The sequence below is a fragment of the Cicer arietinum genome, chromosome 7, assembly GCF_000331145.2.
Source record: "Cicer arietinum cultivar CDC Frontier isolate Library 1 chromosome 7, Cicar.CDCFrontier_v2.0, whole genome shotgun sequence".
In the NCBI taxonomy this organism is placed as follows: Eukaryota; Viridiplantae; Streptophyta; class Magnoliopsida; order Fabales; family Fabaceae; genus Cicer; species Cicer arietinum.
In genome coordinates, this window is record NC_021166.2 from 6,882,104 (window position 1) to 6,903,899 (window position 21,796).

The following is a 21,796-nucleotide window of genomic DNA, read 5'->3' on the forward strand; positions in this document are numbered from 1 at the left end:
ATTCCTGCAACAATACGGAGGGAGTTACAAAAAGCAAGTGCAAACAGAAATTAGGGTTCAATGTTTTTTGGTTATTATTGGTTTTCTGAAATGCAATCAGTTTAAGAGAAACATGTAAGAAGAGACATTGAGAAACAAAAAGGAGGAGAAGAAGAGGAAGAAACATACAAAGGGAATCGTTCCATTCCATTTTCTTCAATGGAATCCAAGCGCTTGATCGGGAGCTTGTCCAGGGAGAGTTGCAATTCCATGCCCTCCTCCATCTTCTGGGAATTTTTTTTTCCCTGGAAAGTTCCACAACCCTATTGCAGTCTGACCCGCCGAGAAAATGTGGGATTGAGACTCAAAGTTGCTTGAAGTCTAAACCTAACTCAATAATAAAATAAGAGTTTAACAGAGAGGAAAAATAAACAATTACCGTGAATTGTATGTCAAAAAAAGAATTTTATTTACTTTTTAACATGTTTATGTAATCAAAAGCATTTACAGTTACAATCTATTTTACGATCAATTAACTGTCAAATTATCTGTTAAATATATAATTTGAATTTTTTTTTACGTGAAATAAAATATGACAACCTGTTAACAATTAACTAGTGAATATGTTACAATCAATAAGCATGCAAATGCACAAACAAATTTAAATCCAGTGAATCACAATTTTATACCTGTTAACAATTGACAATGCTGACCGGTCATGCAAGAAGAGAGCAACACCAGAAATTGATTAAAATAATATCAAAAGAAAGATAATGGTATCCACAAACAGCATTTTCAGTTTTCACACCACAGAAAACTGATAGCCCAATTGATCATGCCTCCTTACCTCTTACTCCAACCCCCATCAAGGTTGGAACTCATAGGCAAGAAGTGTTGTGATCAACATGTGAACTTGTCACAGTAAATTAAGATTCCGCAGTGATTTGAGAATCATACAGCAGTTCCAATTAAACTAGATCTAGCAGTGTAGTGATACTAAAAGTGAACAGAAAAATAACATCTAAATTTCATCCAGGAAAAGCTCCCCATTTTGAGGGGGAAATGATAGGAGGCGATATTTTAATACAAAGAAATAGGGATAAACATCAATTTTAAAGATAGAAAGCTGCAAAACTTCGAGATTCTTCAAAAATTTCTGCCAAATGCCCCCCCTTTCACTCAGTGACTGGATGATCTCCCTCTGATCCCCCTTATTTACATTATACATAATAATTTGCATTTCTAACTATCTTAACCTAAGAACTTTTTTCCACCATGTGTGAACTTTCTTTCTTACATGGATTTAATAATCTTTCAACTTTAGCATGCAATCCCAAATTTGACTGGATTCCGGAAGAGGGTTTCTAATTAGCGAAGTGTGTTAAGTAGGACAGCACCACCACTCATGAGCTAAGAACCAGATCCGTGCCATTTGATGATTATCTTGGACTTCCCAGTGCAAGTTAGGATAAAATCCTAGAGCAATCTAATACGATGGATGTATCACATATTATAATTTGTGAATGGTTCATTGATAACAATACATTGTCCAACTCCAACCCATTAACAAAGAAGAAAATGAGGTGTTGGAGAATCTAGGGAACACAGGGAGTAACAGTGAACTAATAGTCTAATAATCAAGATTAGCAAGAGATTAGTACACCACATCTCAATCTAAAACCTTAAGACAATAGAAAGTGTCCCACATCACTATACTTGCACTATCATTACCAACCAACTTCGATACTACTTTTTGGGAAATCCGAGAGTAAAAATGGACTAATAACAAGATCACCAAAAACCATTCACCATCCACTCACACTAGAGTAACATAAGTTATTACATTTACAGGGTCCAACGCCAACCCATTAGAGCCCACCCTTGTACTTGGAGAAAGAAAAAATGAAAAAAAATGGACTAAGCAGTGAATTGAAATATTACAAGTTTTGTAGATTAGTCATAGAAAACAAAAACTAACATTGTAAATTAAAATAAAAGCATTAAATATCCAAAACAATTGAGTTCCATGATGGTACCAAAGCATGTTTGCTACATGCCTACATCTAACACAAACACAAATGTGTACCCTAGTTGAATCAATTACTGGTTAACAACGAGGAACATTAAATGCAATGAAGGGACTAGAGTCATATGATGTAATCATCAACCAAATTCGTATTCAAGTACATGAGACGTTATAAGAGTGGAAGCACACTATAGTTTGTCTGAATATTTCTGTCAAACACTTGGTGAGCAACAAATAAATAATACAACTAGTGAATTGATTAGGAATCATAACAAAACCGAGAAGTAACACAAAGCAGAATCGTTATCCCCCAACCCCTCAATTAGTTGTTCTTAGAAAACACAGCAAGAAAGAAATCGCAGTAGCAACAAGAAGAAAGAGAGAGAGACATACCTTGTTGGTTCTTGTGAGTGAGTGTCGCAATGGAAAAGTGAAATCACGTGCGACGGTGAGATTTGTCTAGATTAGATGTGTGCATTTCGTAACAACTAACGATAACAATGGGGGGTTAGGGATTTCGTGCACCGTCGTTGTCATGGAATAAATAAAAGAAAATAATATAATTTTTACAATACATCTTTTGAGTGTAAGCGTTTAAAACTAGTATCTTAAACCATTCACCTCCGTAGGTATTTAATCAGTCAAACACCTTACTTTTATAGATTTTTTTTTGGAAAAGGAAAAAAATACGTATAAAAAAACTTTATCTTCTTTAAAATACATTAAAAATAAAGGGAAATAACTATATTTCGTGAAACTTAAAATTATTATTATGTTTTTCAAATTGGAAAGTAAACTCTTTAAAATTATCAATTGATCTAAAATGATAAAACTATCCTAATTTTATTTTATTTTTGTTTTATTCTCTTATTGTATTTTAATTTTTATTGGAAATATTTATGTTATTTTAGATATATATCATTTTCTATAATTTCTCTTAAAAAATAATCATTTTAGACACTTTTTACTTTCTTTTCTCTATTTATGTTTCTTAATCCAAACAAAGTGTTAGTCCCTGAAAACCAAAGTTACAAAACATGTTACTTGTTGGTTATTCACCAATTGTTGGATCATCACGTAATATCATTTCAAAACATGACATTAAAGTATAGCAATAATTTAAAATGGATAATTTGCTCTCTTCAGCAAAGGAAACAAAGCTTTAAATTGTGTGTGTGTTTTTTTTAATCTATGGCTCTTTTTTGTTTTCTTCTTTTGCTTTCAACATAAACTTTCAATAGCAAAAATAATGTTTAATAAAATATTCACAATAATAACTTCAACATTAGAGAATTTGAAGAAAAAAAATCCATATAGAAATTATATAAGATCCACGATAGTAAGTAATTTCATTGCATATCAAAATGTAAATACAGACTATAAAACATTTTTTATTGGAAAATAAAGAAAAATTGAATGTGATTGTTGTAAATAAATGTATACAAACATTCACCATGTATATAGTTTTTCAATGAACTATAATTATTTTATTGTAATTTTTTTCACATCTTTATTTAGAAAATATTCAAGACACACATTAATAATCAACCTTCCATATTTTATTTATTTATTGAATATGTAAATGATAATTTTTTAATTAATTTATCAGTGACAAATATTTTATAGAATATAAAATTTATATAATAAATTATAATTAACGTATTATAATCTTTTTCATTGCTTTACCCCTGAAGATATCTAATACATAGCCTTTTTTGAAGCAATGATACATGAATTTTAACTAATTAATTAATGACAACTATTTATCACATGTATGGTTTGTATAATAAATTTTTAACTAATTAGTTAAAATTTTCTTCACATTTTTTTCTAAAAAATATTCAATAGGTTTACTCCTAATGAACTATACATTTTTTTAATTAATTGATTTATGAAATGTCACATTTTAACTAACATATCAATGATAAATATATGGTAAAAAAAATATAAATGACAAATATTTCTTCAATACGTGGTTTATACAAAAATTGCAATTAATTTATTATAATTTTATTTACATTTTTATCTATTAATAAATATATATTTCTCTTTTAATTAATTTATTTGTGATAATCTTTTAATTAATTAATCAAATAAATATTTATTAGGTGTATTTATTATATCATTTTTATTTTAAGAAATATAGTTACCAAATATTATTGCAATTCAATATTTAAATTAAAATGCTGTATTTTATTTTGTGACAAAACAAAAGTGGAAAAAAGAAAATAACAAAGTTGGATAGATTGATGTGTCAACGAACAAAAGAAATCTAGTGACATAGAGATAAAGAAGAAAAAGTAAAAAAAGAAAGGATAAATAGAATTTAAAAATATTATGGAAAATAGTTTGGAGACACTAAATATATTATAGACATTTTGAATGATAGAAATAAAGAGAATGTTGTGATATATCGATAGAAATTTCGTTATATCACTTAATTTATTGGATTGCGATAATATTATTTTTTTATTATAACTTTCACATAGAAAAATAATCTTTAGACACCGATTTGTTTCAGAGAAAAATAAATAGAAAAAGATTTGAGAGATATATATATTTAATGCAGTAATTAATGACAAAGATAAAAATAAAATGAGCTCTTGAATGAATATCAATATCTACTAAAAACACATATATTTTGTAATTTATCTTATTGTTTATTGGAATAGTGTGGTTTAGCCATATAATACATTTAATTATTGATTTGAATTTGTAAACTATTATGAAATTCATGGCGCACTGTGCTTTGAATCACTTTTTCATGCTTTAACACACACACATCTATACTATATATAAGGAGATTTTCATGTTTGGTGTTACCTATTTTACTTTTAATTATATCCTTCACATCAATTAAAATTCTCAACCAAGTTATGTGAGTGATAACTGCCCATAAGTCCTATTTTCTTGGACGATTGAGATATGGCCCACCAACACCAGCCTGCTACGGCAGCAGCAGTAACAGGAGCAACAGAGACTCCTCACATCTGTTGGGATTAGTCTTCGCGATGAAAAAGGCTTATTTCAGTTAGCTAAAATTGATCATAACCCCTTTAACTTCCAATTGTTGAGGAGAAGCACTAGGCCTCTTGTGTGCACTCAACTGGGCAAAGGAGCTCAAGACAAACAAACAATTTACTTCATACTTTGGCACGATCGATATTGTCGGTAATTAGTCACCAAGTTTTCAATCATATTCCACTGTCTTGTTGATTCAATTATGAATTAAATGAGATGATTTCCGGTTGTAAAATAAAAAATATAGAATTAAAAAGTGTAGAACCTCGTTTAATGAAGAAGAAATGTTGTATTATTTAAACATACAAATCAAACACAATATAACGAGCTTTTACACTTACGGTAAATACTAATTATCAAATTATTATATTATAGGTGTTTGATTTTTATTATATAATATCTTCTAAAATTATATTGATCAATGATTGTAATTTGTTCATTGTATAAAAAAATTTATTTTATGTAATATATAATTAAATTTTTAAGAAAAATAAACTAAGACAAACAATCCTCAATTAAATTTATTATTTCTTTCATAAGACTTTGGAGTCTTCCTGGTGGCGTATTTGTCTAATATATAATATTTTTTAGGCACAATTGTTCATGTGATCCTTGAACTTAATTTTAGATATCAGTCATTTATTTTTTAATTTTCTTCTCGATTTGGTCATTTATTTAATTTTATTACAAAAATTCAAAAATATAAAGAATAAAATAGGAGTTTATTTGAAGATTTGAGTTATAAATTTGATGAAATTTACATTATATTGAAGAAGATAATTAATTTTATGAGTTTTGTTTGAAAATTTTGATGAATTTTTCTAAAAAAAGGATAATATTGTTAACATTTTAAAATATAAAAGATCAAATTGTTTACTTAAAATTAAATAAAAGATCAAATAAAAAAAAAAGGACTGAAATATTAAATTAAAGGATCGCATGAAAAATTATGTCTATTTATTTTTTAATTGATAGAGTTTTATTCTTTTGTATATACAATAATGTGAGTATGTATGTTGTCTAAAAAAATGTAAACATACAAGTATTACTATTTAATGTCAGCGATTATTTAGTAAAATATCCAAATAATAATTCCAATATTAGATAATCCATATTTAGTAAAAAAAACTGGATAATCGATAAAAGTACGTAGTTGGTATAACATTGTAATATATTTTTATAAAAAATTTCACACTTTAACTTCAACTTTAAAGAATTTTGAAAAAGATCCACAACATTAAATTTTAAAAAGATCCAAACACTTGCCAAATTATTTAAAAAGTTAATAACATAAATTGTATGGACACTTGAAATTAATGTTGACGATATTGTCTTAACTTTTTATCATGTTAAATTTATTGCAGTAGGTCTTTTTAAAATTCTAAAATGTTGAAGTTACTCCTGCAATTCTTTTACAACTTGTCCAATATTGAAGTTAATATTATTTTTAAAATAACTCTTATTATTGAGTGCAATAGAAGAAAAAAAAAATTCAATTGATCAAAGAAAAGTTATTTAATTTTTTTTCAGTTGCACATATCATATTATTATTTTTAATACTCTACCCGGCTTTAGTTATAAGACTTATTTTTATTTTTTCATATTTCTTAATATAAATCCTTCACAACATTTAAATGCATTCATATATAATTTTTACAAAATGCTTCTATTTAATCTACATTGAAAAATATAATTTTTTTTCTTTGTATTATATAATTAAATTTGTAAAAATAATACAAATTTATCACTTCAACAATTTTTTTAAAAGGATATTACACGTTGACAAACAAGTGGGAGCAAAAGTCAGCAGAAAAACCAATTTTTGTTACGGAAATTAAAGAAGCAAGTTATGTCAATTTTTGAATAGTGACTATTGAATGACTAAATCTAGTTCTACATTTTAAAAAAGGATTTTCACTTTAAAAATAAATAAAAGTAAAAAAAGCTAAGACAAAGACAGACTTACGTGTCGTGAAGCCAGATAAGCATTGCATGTCGAGTCCTGTTTCACCAACACGACATCTACGTGTAACAACATAGTTTTCCCCATCTAAATCCAAAGACAGTCAAATCCAAATAGGTGAAACATGAAACTTCCAACACGTGACAAAGAAACTAAGCATCAGACCCTCCTTACCAAGTGCCTATAAATACATTTCTCTATCCTAAGGTTAATAATATTCTCTTAATTAATCATACGCCTAAACTCTTATACGACCGACATTACATTCATAATCCCCTTCTCTAGTTAATTTGTTTTCTTCTTACAAACCATTGAATCAAAACAGAATGGGCAATCCCCTTCAACTCAAATCATTGAATCACATCTCATTGGTGTGTAGATCATTAGAGAAATCCGTTGACTTTTACGTCAACGTTCTTGGCTTCTTTCCAATTAAGAGGCCTACCTCATTAAACTTCAATGGTGCATGGTATAATATATATAGTTAATTCATATATACATATTTTGTAAATTTGATAGCCAAAATTTATTATAAGTTGTGGAACTCATGATAAATCTTAAGTGTAATTTAACAGTCAAGCATATATATACAATTGAATGCTAATTAAATTTGGGGTTTGATTAGGTTGTTTAATTATGGAATTGGCATACACCTTCTCCAATCAGATGACCCAGAAGGTATGACGAGGAACTTGCACATTAATCCAAAGGACAGCCACATTTCATTCCAAGTATGTACGTCTTTCATATTATTTCAATTTTAAAACATAGTTATTCATATACTAGTGTTAAAACTTTTTATACTGGAAATAGTATATAAATAAAATCCATGTTGAATTGTTGGTATAGTGTGAAAGTATGGGAGCAGTGGAGAATAAACTGCAACAAATGAAGATAGAGTATGTGAAGAACAGAGTAGAGGAGAATGGAATATATGTTGATCAATTATTCTTCCATGACCCAGATGGGTCCATGATTGAAATATGCAACTGTGACAATATACCAGTTGTGCCTTTATCAGATAATAACAGCTTGTGGTCATGCTCTCGCTTCAACTGCAATATTCGAAACCAACACAACCAGATTCAACAAATGATCCCAATGTAGTAGTATTAATATCAATATGTTACCTTATTGTATATAATTATAACATTGAATACTTTTTTGTATTATATATGTTAGATGTTAGTAGTAGTGATATGAAATTTCTTATCACCAAAGTAGAATTAGTGAAACTTTTTTATTTAATCCATTTCTATAATTCCACCAACAATAAGACTGGGGAAATTTGCTTAAGGTTAAAAAAGTACCAAGCTTAAGCTGCTTAAACCCAAACAATTACATCTTTACGTCTCACATTCAATTACATTAATATGTGTGCAGTATCGAAACCGAGAAGATAAAAAGATAATATAAAATTTGAAAATTATATATATAGAAATATCAAAGAAGAGGACATTCAAGGATATATTGGAGAAATTTTACGATAAGCGATATTTTGTTTACAGAAGAGAGATTATTAATTGATCTGAAAGATTATTATTGTTTTTTTTTTATTTATAGAAGAGAGATTATCAATTGACCGGATTTTGGTTACTAAAATAAGATAAAATGAATAAATTTAAAAGAATAAATTTAAAAAAGATTGTTGCACTAACATAAAAAAAAAAGAATGTCCATTATAAAACATAATTAAAAATGAAAAGTTTTTTTTTTAAAATAAAAATTATGTAAATTATTAAATTTCAGTTGAGTCTTTGTGAATCGATTTTAATGATTTTAATTTAAAAAAGAAATCAAATTCCTATAAAAAAATTATTCAAATCAAATAATGGCCAACATGTATACTAGCAAAAGAAATAAGCTAATAAAAAAGAAGACTAGTAGAAAATCATTAAAATATTTTATTTTATCCATATTATCATATACAGAGCATCGTATATTTTATATTGGGCCTTTTATGGGAAAATTGATTGGACTGCTAGAGCATACCCAAATCACATAAGAACAATAAATCATTACTATAAAAGCCTGCCTAACTGTGAAAGTTTTCCTATAAAACATTAAAAAAAAGTCCATAAAAATTAAATTAGCATGGAATATGGATAGTGATACTTTTTAGAAAACTGTATCTAACTTTTGAAAGGGCCCCTCAGCAAAATTCTCTGCACAAATAATGTAGAATGAGAGATAGGCCATACACATGATCCAATCCATTTCTGTATGCTTTCTAGTTTATAGGCCAGCACAATTTCCACATGTAACATTGTTATCCATACGAAATGTTGTCGAATTATTTCCCCAAGTCAAGGAAATAAAATCCAATACCAACCATCACTGTCTTCAACAAATAAATTACTTCCCCACAATTCATATCACATTTATTTCCAAATCATTAATGCTGCCATTTCATTACACTATTTATTCATACGTTTCATCTAAATCTATTCGAATTCAGTAATTTCTCATAAATAATTGTCACAAGACGTTTTTTTATTTTATTTTAAATAAATCATATTATTTTGTACACATCTCTATCATAACAAATGAATACATCAAATTGCTACAGTTAAAGAACTATGGCTACAATATTAATTTTAAGTGTGTGTTTTTTTTTGTGTGGTGTATGTTCAATGAATAATGTGAAGTGGTTTAACCCTCACATGCTAAATTAATTATCACTGAAGGATGTGGGGTTTTGCTCAGGAGTGGCTCCCTCAATTTATGAAACCTCTAATTAGACCTTATCTTCAAATATATATTAGCTGCAATTTTTTTTCCACTATGAAGACTCTTCATTTTCTGTTCCATTGAAAGGGGTGTTCTATTTATTTTGCCTACATTTATTGTCTGTACATTTGGCCTTTGTCATTTGTGTTTATAGTAGAAATTCTTAGAAAGTAAAAGTGACCAAATACTATTTGTTAATAGTGATAGGTATCACAATTTATTAAAAAAAAGTGATAGGTATCACAATAGTGCATTCTTTTCAATCTCTGCAACCGTCTATATATAGCAGCTATTTCTTGATGCGAAACAAGCGTGGAAAATTTTAATATTTTTGAAATAATGCACACCAAGAAAAAATAGAAGAGAAATAATAATCTAGATAATTTTTATTAGAATTAATATATTTATTAAAGCTAATGCTTAAGCTTAATTATAATCAAATTATGCCAAAACCTTTTATCTTTAGAGTAATAAGATTCGATAAATGAAGTATTTTAATATGTTAAAATAGTAGTGGTAGTTTGATTAGAAGAAGTTCAAGAGTAAACATGTTATACCTATACCATTTTCACTCTATCCAATTTAACTAAGAAATTAACAAATCATATCATACTATTTTTACTCTTTTTTTTTTTTTTTTGAAAAATAAAGTTTACATTAAGTAAAAAAAATACACAAAAAAGCAAACGAATTCTGATATTATACAACCTCTGGTTTTTTATAGTAAAATATTAATAAATAAGTGATTACGTTAGTTTCTAATATTCGAAATCTACATCTCCGATTGAAAACTCTCTTGGTCTAATTTCACTTTTTTATGTTAAAAAAATTAATGTTTGTTTCATTATAAATAAATAAAAAATCATGGTTGCTTTACCTATATTACTTAGTGAACCAATAAAATCTCACTGCAAGAAGAGCAAGAAAAAAGAAATGTAGATATAATAAAGTAATTTGTGGGGTAAGGTAACCCATGTCTACCATAGTCGACAGATATATTCTGAACACAGAACAAAATCGGAACGTACATATTAATTGCGGTGCCTTTCATCTGAATATTGAAATCTCAATGCCATCAATAACCTATACCATAAAGATATTCTGGTGCTGTGTGTACCATTCATATTTCAACACTAATCTTTTAAAAATATTGGAATTGATGTATAAAGTATAAACATATTTTTCAGACAAAAAAATACAGAGAAGAATAGAAAAGTTGCGTTGTCATTACATTAATGATAATTTTATTTTAAATGGTCACATACTCTAGTATAGTGTACACCTACATTTTGCTGGTCCACACATATTCTAAGTTCTAACTAACAACTTTTTTTTGTCTTATCATATAGTGGTTGTTGAACAGAAATTTAAAACAGCTTGTAAAATGTAAATCATTTCTCTTGCAATATTGTTCGTTATGTATGTTAATATTTTTTGTGAGGCATCTTTACCTATAATATAAGTTAATTTAATCATCAGAAATGTGCTATTCTATTATTACGCTACTTAAATATATAGTTAAAAATTCAATTCTAATCAATGATTGTATAAGAGAATTAGATTTTAATGTAAATCAGTTTAGAATGAAATTTGTGTTGTAATTGTATGACACACGTATAGTTTTCAATAGTTCAATCTAGATTTATAGTAGAGAATGTTCCAATGCGTGAACTTGATTGTGTGATCTGAACTGTGTAATTTTAAATTAATAGTCAAACTTAATTACACTAGACAATTTAAATTCGGTACAAATTTTCGAAATGATTTGCGACTATTGCGCGTGGAGAATTATGCACTAAAAAACAAAAACAAAAAAATAGCAATAAGTTAATTGATAGGAGTGGGCGAATCTACCTCAAGCAGCTGATAGATGGAAGAAAAGGCCAAAACCACACCATCTGCATATGCTATGCTAACATACAAAAAACTTGAACCACCAATAATCAAACAATCAACTTTTCTCATAAATGTTTAGTTTCTCAAACGATTTCCATCCAGTAAATTACAAGTATTAATTCATGGTTGGCTGCAAAAGAATGAGGAAAAAGTAGTAGATAATTGATGGTGACCTATTTAGGGGGGTACCCCAACAATTAGGGGTGGCAATAGTAGGGGTCCATAGATGTTGGCTGTCCAGAAGCAGATCGCTGGGGACAAATATGCCCCAGAGATTAATGATTAGTCCCACATCGCAATCTCAATTATTTACTTTACATACACTAAACCAATATATATCAAATCTCATTTTAACATATTAACACTACCATTTGTTATTTATCCTTCGTCACTAACATAAACACATGGCTCTGCCTTTATAATATGCCAGCTTCTTCCTAATAGCCATTATTCTAAGAATGAAGACCCAATGATTTAAATCTATTGTTGTGGCGTGAATTTATATTTTATTTATATCAAATATTATAATTTGTTATTTATTTTACTTCAAAAATCTCATATATATATATATATATATATATATATATTTTTTTTTTTTTGGATAAACATATTTATCAAAAAAGTAAAAGGAGGATACAAAATATAATTTATGTAAACACTAAATAGTGTGGTGGGACTGATGCGGCTATTGCATCTACTATGTTAGTGTTTTGAGGTGGTTTTTTTCGCAGTAAAAAATATTCTTAGTTCTTAAAAAAAAACTTAATTTATGTCTCGTAAACATAACATGCAATAACAAAACATAATTTATGGACTATTTTTTATTTATTTTATTTTCTTACAGTCTAAAAAAAATGACTTTTATTTATCTTGAGACTAAATTGAATTATGTATTATTTGTAGTGATAAAATGGGTCTTCACTGTTACTCTAATAATTGGTCTTCACTCAAAACATTTGTATATATTTATTATACACTTCTCAATGACTTATTAGTCCAAAGTGGATCTACTACTAATTATTCAACAAGTCTTGTAGTAGTAATTCCTTTGGGTAACCAAGACAAGCAACACATGAAAGGGTTCATGTATATTTACAAAGGTGGCATAGGACACCAAAGAAAGAAAGATTTAGAACATGGTGTTGAGAAAGAAAAGAAATCAAGTTCACGAAGTTGGTTACAAAGGATAAGATATCCAACTAGAAGTTACAATCTTGAAAAAAATGGTTGTCACAACATTAATCATCACAAAGATTTGGATATTGAAGGATTTGTTGATGCAAGGAATTCAACATCATGTTTAGAATTAGAATCAAGAGGAGGGTATGTGGAGGGAAGAAAATCAGTGTCTTGCATAGAAGCATCATCATCACCAGCAACAATAACAACAACAAGATCAAGAGGAATCATAGTTGAAGAGGGAAGAAAATCAGTGTCTTATGTTGAAACAAAGTTAGCAAATCAACAAAAAGAAGGTAAATTTGTTGAGGCAAGAAAATCAGTATCACAAATTGAAACATTATCCTCTGTAATTGAAAATCTTCAAGTTAAGGTTTTGGTCTCAGATATGCCAAGTTTCATGCAAGTGCATGCTTTTCGTTGTGCAAGAAGGACATATGAGAATCTTGAAAAGTTTAGCTCCAAACACATTGCTCATAACATAAAGAAGGTATGCTTATGCTTTAATTTTTTTTTACCTCTTCATTCATCACCATTGAATTGATTTAATTAAGATGTTTCTTTACTTCATTACACTTCATCAAAATCCTATTAGTTTTTAATGTAAGTTTTTAAATTACATTCACGATCTAAAAATATTGCGGCTAAATACTCTTTCCATCTCCCAATATAAGTTATTTAAAAAAAAAATGTCTTATTTTATTTTTTGTTTTACAAAATCAATGAAATATCAATGTTACTTTTCCTATTATTCTCACACCTATTTATTATTCTCTTATTTCCATATCATCAATGAAATAGTATTTTTGTAAACTATGTCTTATTTTTTATTTATAAAAACATCAAAATTAATTACATTTTTTAATTCATATGTATTTATTAAAGTGACATATATTATGAGACAGTACTACTTATACAACTTGTAGTTGAAGTTATATATAATTAGGCCAACATCATTTCCATTGTGTAACTTATTTTTAAGACATTAGTTATTGTTTTGTAGGGGAAGGAAGGTAAGTATTACAAGTAGAGTATTGAGATGCAAAAACCATAAAAATGGATTGAGATTTTAATATTTAGGCGTTTCTTTTTGGAACTTTGCTTGTTGGATGATTGAGATTTGTTCAATGAACCCCACAAAAAGATTTAATGATGAAAACCGACTGGACGAAACCATGTGTTGACATTTTCTGTCTCTCTTCCTTTCTCTGTTTCATTGGATAAAATAAAATAATTGAAAATGGTCCAATTCAATTCATATGATCTAGCAAACACACCTATGACCAGATCTTTGGATCTTGACCATTCATAAGGTTACCAGATTAAGTTTTTAGTCTCACTTGTCAAGATCAAATCTTAATCACAAAATTCTCCAACACCCCATGTGTTAAACTTCATTGCCTCCAATAATTTATTTTAGCTAATCAGTTAATCATGCACTAATTATCGACACAAAAAAGTGTATTCAATTTATAATATCTCATTAATCTTGACTCTCAACCCATGTGCCCAACATCAGAAACAAGGTTTGTTTATTTATATATGTATGTATGTATTTGCCTACTTGGTTAGAAAAAGTGATTAAAAAATAGTGTTTCTCTTTTTGATATTTTTAATTCAAAAAAATAACATTGTTTTGATAAACTTATTAAATAATATATTTGTGGTGTGTTCATGTGCAGGAGTTTGATAAAGCATATGGTCCGGTATGGCATTGCATTGTAGGCCCAAATTTTGGTTCTTTCGTTACACATTCGACGGGGTGTTTTCTTTATTTTTCAATGGAAAATTTATACATTTTACTGTTCAAGACCAAAGTTAATAAGGCGTTGGGTTAAGGTACATATTATTATGTACCCAAAAAAAAAAGGTATATATTTATTATATTTATATATATAAGATTTAGCAACCACCGTTTTTGCTGAAAAGTTTGTATTCAAATGACTTGTCTATAAATGAAAATTAAAATGTAATCAAGTTCCATTCATACAAAAATTCATCCTCTCTTTAATTTTTTTATTTCATGCTGAATGACAAATTGTAACATCACAAAATTCGGAATCTTATACAAGTGGGAGCGGGTTTCTTTTTCTCAATGGCCATATATCATATGTCTAGCTCATTTGATATTTTTATAAGGTGAACATTCTCATATGTTAGATCAAATTTGATTGAGAATAGTACTCAATAATTCACTTATGCGTATCATTGTTACTTCTATCCGCATTCAGATTAACGATAGAATCAAACTCAAAGATAAATCACTAAAGTAAAAGATTCGATGCTAATTATTTAAGAGTCGTGTTAACAAAAAACAAAAATGGAAATAGAAGAAACTTTTGAGTGAAAATTTTCAACTTATACATTTCTAAAATACTAAATATAGATCTTCTAAAATTTTATTTCTTTTTTTGTTTTCTTAAATATAGACACTTCTTACCATTTTTCATAATTTAATACTCAAACTACATTATAAAAGCACATGAACCTTTTTTTTAAAAGAAAACAACAATCTAAAAAAGCAAAAGACTTAGAAAATCAACACAATTGTAAGCGAGAAAATCAACACAATTGTTGGTCTCACGATTGATAAGGTGAACCATAGGTTAGGAAGTCTAATGAGGTAAATGCATCATCAATGATGAGTTGAAGTAGGACAATAGATGCATGTCCTTTTTTAAAAAAGATAGACATTATAGAAGAGTCAACTTAAAAAATTACATTATGAAGCAATATATTTTGTGCAATTGTGATGTCATGAACAAACATAATAAGTTTGACGAGTATCGTTCTGTAAGAGGTTAATTTCGAAAAGAAGTCATACACATAATTTTCAAAGTTATCATGAATAAGACTTCTGCAGGAAGCTCTCAAAAGAAGAGTTGAACGATCATTAACATTAATTTTGTGAACCTAATGAATGATAGTAGATAAGAGAGTATTACTCATTATCGATGATTGAGAAAAAACCAATTTATTTCTATTTTTTCAAAAAACTCAAACAGAAACCCAAAAAAATAGATCAACTCCAACGAATATCTTCAACTTTAACAGTGCAAAGATTCCAAAACAGCCATTTAAAAGTACCATAGCTAAAGAAAATGTGTCAGATGCCTTGATTGATATATTGTTCCTAAAATTCCTTGGCAACCTCAATCATGGAGAACATACATGATAGTTTTAAAAGGATATTGACAACGAGAACAAAGGAAACACTAAGAAATACCATACCTATTGTTGGGAAAAATAGCATAAGTTAAAAGAATTAAAACACAATCACAACACAAGAATATAACGTGTACAACCAGAGAATTAATACTATGTGAAAATTGTTACAACACATAGACTTCTCTCACTCACACCCCAGTACAACCACACTCTTACAAAGCAAATATTTAAACTAAGTCAGATACAAGCTTAAAGTGCTATTGCTGACTGGTGCATTTGAAAACAAAGGACTAAAACTCAATATATAGCCTTGGCCTTCTCCTTATTCTCCCACACTAAAGGATGTGGGACTTGCAATCAACCCCAACAATCTCCACCTTGATTGTAAGAGTTACAGCTTCCGCTTCCATTGTCTTACCGACAATCATACTCCACCATCAAAAGTACACTTCACTTGGAACTAAACCATCCCAAAATTTTCTCCACTTGGAACTAAACCATTCCAAGAATTTTCTCATGTCGAAACCTTGCTGAAATTAATGGTGCAACTCCCATGTTGGCTTCCAGAAAGTTCTTCAGCCATCGACAAATCACCACACACCTTGCATCAATGCCAACCAATGCCCGTGTGTTGTTCTGAATCCGCTAGCAATAACTTGTCCTTTTTCATGGTATAGCGGAAATACCATAAGGACAAACTTTATCTTCTAGATGAGATCACCATCATCTCCCAAAACAAGGGAGACCTTGCCAGCACTTGTCTCAGAGTCTTTTTCAGATACTGCTCCACTTGGACAATTTCTCTTCACATGCCCAGGCTTTCCACACTCCCAGCACACCAAATTCTTTGCATGTATCTTCTTCCCATTAGCCCCACTTCTAGTCAGCAACATTGAGCTTGATGAAGTGCTTTCATCATTTTTCATTCTCCTTTCTTCAGAAATAATTTTAGTTGCAACTTCTTCAAAACTCAAACTTTCCTTCCCATACATCAGAACAGGTTTAAGATGAACATAGGAAGGTGGAAGGGACAAAATGAGCCTTAACGCTTTATCTTCATCATCAATCTCAACTTTGATAGATTCCAACTCAGAGACAATATTATTCAAAGTACTAAGATGATCAGAGATTTTCGTACCTTCATCCATGCGCAGATTGTGGAATTGCTCTTTCAACAACAACTGATTTGAGATGCCCTTAGCCTGATATAACCCTTCAAGCTTCTCCCAGAGTTGCTTGGCTGATGACAGATTCTGCACATTCGCAAGAACATTCTTTGCCAAACACAGACGAATTGCACTTGCAGCTCTCAAATCTAGTTCCTCCCACTTGTCGTCCTCCATGTTGGAAGTGTTTCCTTTCAACGTCTTGTGTAATCCTGATTGTATAAGCACATCCTTGACTTGTACTTTCCACAAGCCAAAGTTGATTCTTCCATCAAACTTCTCTATGTCAAACTTCATAACGCTCTGATACCAGTTAAAAGAATTAAAACACAAATCAGTTGTTGGGAAAAATAGCATAAGTTAAAAGAATTAAAACACAATCACAACACAAGAATATAACATGGAAACTCCAAAACCGGAGAAAAAACCACAGCCGCTGCCTAAACCGGCAACCAGAGAATTAATACTATGTGAAAATTGTTACAACACATAGACTTCTCTCACTCACACCCCAGACACCCCAGTACAACCACACTTTTACAAAGCAAATATTTAAACTAAGTCAGATACAAGCTTAAAGTGCTATTGCTGACTGATGCATTTGAAAACAAAGGACTAAAACCCAATATATAGCCTTGGCCTTCTCCTTATTCTCCCACACTAAAGGATGTGGGACTTGCAATCAACCCCAACACCTATGACGGTCATGATTAGTAAGTAGATTATAATGGACTAACATCGAAAGATAAGCTCTCATTCGAGCACAACCCTTCCAATTTGAGACCTCAATAAGATAGGATCGGGACCTAAGCAAACATGATTAATAGAGTATAAGTGAGAATAAACCGATTTGATAAATAAAAAACCTTTGTTTTCAAGAACCCGCGAGGGAAAAATAGCTAGTTATGAAGATGGAGCTTGACATTTACAATTATCACAAACATCTTCTATAAAAAGTTGTCTTATAGAGTCCTAATTCCATCGATTATCCATTCTATATAAAAGCAACAAAATATTCCAATGGATGAGTAGGAAATAGGAGATAAGGTCAAAGATTCAACAAAGGTCACACCTATAATCCAAGCTATATTAAGAAAAACATATTTGGAGAAACATAAATGAACTCATAATCCCTTAAAATATTAATTTATTTTCAAAATTTGTGTGCTACGACAAATAGAATGCATGTTTGGATCTATGTTAAAATAGTTTTAACGGGTTGTTATCTTTATTAAAATTAATTTTCGACACTATAAAATCAATAAACATTAAAAATAAAATTATAGACCAATTGAATTATTGTTGTGTTAAAAGTACATATGTAAATAATATAATATAAAATTATAATTATCTTTCATAGGATAATATTAGTAGTTAATATATACATGTTAGGAAGAGGGAAAAAATATAACATTAGAGATTGAACTTTCGACCTATTAAATTTAATTTCTTTAATATCGATAGTCAAATCGTTAACCTACTCATTCAAAAACTTAAATTTGAATAACTTTATTTCTAACATTTTCATAAAATAAAATTTCTACTGAATTTATAATAAAATATCTTAAAATAAAGAGTTTATAAAATAAATTTCAAATAACTTATAAGCATGTCCTAAATTATTTTTATAAACTTTTACTTACACAAATACCGACATGATAACATAAACTTAAAATTTATATATTTTTTTCTTCTTAAATAGTCTATAATATTAATTATAGAAATATAATGATCTTAGATTCAAATTTATATTCCAATACATCAAATATTTATATAGCGACTATTTAAGTTGTATTTACGACATAAATTAAAAATCTCTTTATACTCAGTTATGCCACAATGAAAATAATTATGCAATCAATTAATTAGTTTTTTTTTTTCTGTGTTCACCAATTCAAACCAAATAAATCAACCTCTATTAATTTATTTCACATTATATCAATTGTGTTATATTTAAGTATTTTTTTAATTATTCATATTATATTTTATGCACTTATTCATATTATATTTTATGCACTTATGTTTTTAATTATTCATATTATATTTTATGCACTTATATTTTTAATTATTCATATTATATTTTTCTGTGTTGTATTTTATTAATAATAAAAAATTCTATTTATTTTTTAAAATTAAACTGAATCAAATCATCATATTATTCATCAATTTAGTTTAAATTTTGTAAAAAAAAATTATAAAAGTTCAACAAAAAAGATTATTTCTTTTTCAATTTTTATCTATCCAAAAAATCGAACCAAATCAATATGTTAACAACTTTTTAGTCCTGTTTTATCTGTTGTTGGATTTATAAAAAAATTTATCTGCTTACATATATATAATTTAAAATTTTAATATATAATAAAATATTATATTTAATTTATCATTTAAAATTTAAAAAATTTAACGCTCCCTAATTTTCTTTTCGAACTACGCAGCTATCAACGACCATACCAACCAACTTATATTCCTATTAGCAAACTAAACTGCTTGATCCATAAAGACAAAAAATGATGAACTCTCAGTAAAAAGAAAGACTTGTTGAAATTGGATAAAGACCATGACCCGTTTATTTTCTAAAAAATGCACTATTTTCATTTTCTAGAACTACAACTTGAAGAAGACTTTTTTTTTTTTTGACTAATTATTTGATGGAACTTTAAAAAGACTAAAAAACTACAAAAGTTGTATTAATTTTTTTTTATTAAGTATAAATTTCTTCTTGAACAAGCTACAAAGTTGTATTTGAGAAACCATTGGGATTAATTATATATGTCATGAAAGATTATTGTATTTGGAACTGGTAACACTGTTTGAGACAAAATTTGAGCAAAGCTTATTAGTTATTACACACTTATTGAAGATACATCCATATGTTCCCATATGATGTAGGGAATTTACAAATAACAATTAATCCCTAAAAAACACACAAAACTGAAACCGAGATAAACAATTAATAAATGATAAACAACATGATTTGATCAAGCACTAATTAATTTACATACAAGCACTAATTACCAAAGAGAGAAATATAATTAAGGATCATATATATATATATCACCTTTTTTTTCTTGACTTTGGATTATTTGATTTATGGGTTGAAGCAGGAACTGGTTTTCCAAACAAACCACAAAAACCACAGGTTGCTACCTTAGGAGAAGGTGGGTCCCTTGATGATGGTGCAACGTTAACCGTCCGATATGGTCTTGCTCCAGCTGATCTACTTCTCTCCAGCGTGGCACTTGATCCAACGGTTCTCTCTTCTTCACCTTGATTTTGATCCCTTAAGCTAGCAAGGAATTTGTCATCCCAAACCAATCCTGACGACCCTTGTCTCCTGGATGATGTTACTGACTTTTGCAATTCAGCCATATCTCTCTCTCTATGATATGGTTGGTTGAATATTTCAAGGAAAATTCTATACCCCAACTATATAATTATGATTATTATATATATGATGATGTTAGACTTAGATTATTAAAGAGATGATGAGGTTGGGGATAGTGACAAATAAAAAATATATAAAGAAAAAAATCTCTAGGGGAATCTAAATGCTTCCTTTGGTTAAATTTGTTTTGGTAAATTTTACTTTTTTGACTTAAAATTAAGTAACACATAAAGTTTAGTATATTGGAGTGTTACTAAAGTCAAGAGCGGACGATGGACAAGTTTGTGTCTACTAGTTAGTTGTTTTCGATTTTGATATTTTTTAAGTAATGATGCAAATCTCACCCTTAATGGTATTTCCTAATATGAATTAGGACTTTATGGTGAATCCTTGTCCGGTCAAATCATCTAACCTTTACTAACCAAGCTTTGAATTGAATTGAAAGTGAATTTGTTTTGACTTGTGAATAAATATATCCCAAAAGTTACTTACTCACTTTTATTTTATATTTTAAATATACCGTAATTATGATTTTTGGCACTTTAATAAATGTATCAGATATTCTTATGAGAAAATTTTATAAACTTTGACTCTTTAGACCGATTATAAATTATAGATTACACTTTCATTTTTTATGTTGTTTTATAAGTGACATTGATACAAAGGTAACATAAATAGAAAAATCAATTAAATTTCTCTAAACTACATTCGTCCAGATCATCTAATCAACTTTATTTTCTTACAACTTTTTGCCAAAGGAGGAATCCATGTCCAAATAAGGAATAAAACAAAATAACGCATCTTATTGCTTTTATTCGTATTATTTCCAAAAACACTCAACTAAAAATCAAATTCATCCTAAAACTAATATATGGAGATGAAACACATTGCGGGACGAGGACAGAAAATGGGAAATCACTCCCTCACTCCGTGACATCCCAATATTTAAGTTAGAAACGGAGAACGCTATAGTTAAAGTAGGTGGAAGAAAATATAAATTTTAGTAATTTTATGCGACAATAAAAATAATTTGATAATTAATAATTTAAGATGTGAAATTATATCCTATTCATCCCAAATTGTGGTGAAGAAAAATGATAGAATAGGATGGAGTGAATTTGGTCATATCCCACTCCTTTCTTTTCCACTCGTAAAGTTAAAAGTGAAATATTTTTCTTGATGTGTCAGATGATAATTTGCAAATACTCCCCAAAATTGAATGCGTTACCGGTTATTAATATTTTTTATTAGTATTTTTTAAAATTGTTATTTTATCTGTCCCA

At 28.6% G+C, this 21,796-nt stretch overlaps 4 protein-coding genes across 6 annotated transcripts in view; 2 read left to right on the forward strand and 2 right to left on the reverse strand.

Moving 5' to 3' along the window:
- Positions 1-2,594, reverse strand: part of LOC101488234 (mediator of RNA polymerase II transcription subunit 17) — a 7,025-nt gene extending 4,431 nt beyond the window's left edge. Inside the window, exons 1-2 of one of the 3 annotated variants that reach the window (XM_004508461.4) lie at positions 2,399-2,594; positions 169-360 (exon numbers count right to left, since the gene is read on the reverse strand). In XM_004508461.4, coding sequence (XP_004508518.1) covers positions 169-263 — 95 coding nt within the window. In that variant the 5' untranslated portion in view covers positions 264-360; positions 2,399-2,594. Of the gene's footprint in view, positions 1-168; positions 367-668; positions 2,364-2,398 lie in introns of those variants that run through there. The other 2 variants (XM_004508460.4, XM_004508459.4) reach the window with 2 other exon arrangements.
- A 4,605-nt stretch (positions 2,595-7,199) lies between these two features.
- Positions 7,200-8,241, forward strand: LOC101489231 (glyoxylase I 4-like). The gene is made up of 3 exons (XM_004508462.4): positions 7,200-7,458; positions 7,615-7,720; positions 7,839-8,241. The coding sequence occupies exons 1-3, from the start codon at positions 7,316-7,318 to the stop codon at positions 8,094-8,096; spliced, it is 507 nt and encodes a 168-aa protein (XP_004508519.1). The 5' UTR covers positions 7,200-7,315; the 3' UTR covers positions 8,097-8,241.
- A 4,176-nt stretch (positions 8,242-12,417) lies between these two features.
- On the forward strand, positions 12,418-14,898 carry LOC101496467 (uncharacterized). Its single transcript, XM_004508566.4, has 2 exons — positions 12,418-13,284; positions 14,477-14,898. Exons 1-2 carry the CDS (start codon positions 12,526-12,528, stop codon positions 14,630-14,632), a joined length of 915 nt encoding a protein of 304 aa, XP_004508623.1. The 5' UTR covers positions 12,418-12,525; the 3' UTR covers positions 14,633-14,898.
- A 2,609-nt stretch (positions 14,899-17,507) lies between these two features.
- LOC101496804 (uncharacterized protein At1g15400) lies at positions 17,508-20,643 on the reverse strand. Its single transcript, XM_027336542.2, has 2 exons — positions 20,187-20,643; positions 17,508-17,934 (listed from the first exon to the last, which is right to left on the reverse strand). Exons 1-2 carry the CDS (start codon positions 20,495-20,497, stop codon positions 17,811-17,813), a joined length of 435 nt encoding a protein of 144 aa, XP_027192343.1. The 5' UTR covers positions 20,498-20,643; the 3' UTR covers positions 17,508-17,810.
- Between the last annotated feature and the right edge of the window lie 1,153 nt (positions 20,644-21,796).

Bases quoted from the DNA above. Each gene is read 5' to 3' on its own strand.
- LOC101496467 (XM_004508566.4), top strand. From the start codon at position 12,526: ATGGGTCTTCACTGTTACTCTAATAATTGGTCTTCACTCAAAACATTT. The intron at 13,285-14,476 runs GTATGCTTATGC...GTTCATGTGCAG, and splicing joins TTGCTCATAACATAAAGAAG to GAGTTTGATAAAGCATATGG.
- LOC101489231 (XM_004508462.4), top strand. From the start codon at position 7,316: ATGGGCAATCCCCTTCAACTCAAATCATTGAATCACATCTCATTGGTG. The intron at 7,459-7,614 runs GTATAATATATA...GGGTTTGATTAG, and splicing joins TTAAACTTCAATGGTGCATG to GTTGTTTAATTATGGAATTG. The intron at 7,721-7,838 runs GTATGTACGTCT...TTGTTGGTATAG, and splicing joins ACAGCCACATTTCATTCCAA to TGTGAAAGTATGGGAGCAGT.
- LOC101496804 (XM_027336542.2), bottom strand. From the start codon at position 20,497: ATGGCTGAATTGCAAAAGTCAGTAACATCATCCAGGAGACAAGGGTCG. The intron at 17,935-20,186 runs GTGATATATATA...ATGTTTGCTTAG, and splicing joins CCAAAGTCAAGAAAAAAAAG to GTCCCGATCCTATCTTATTG.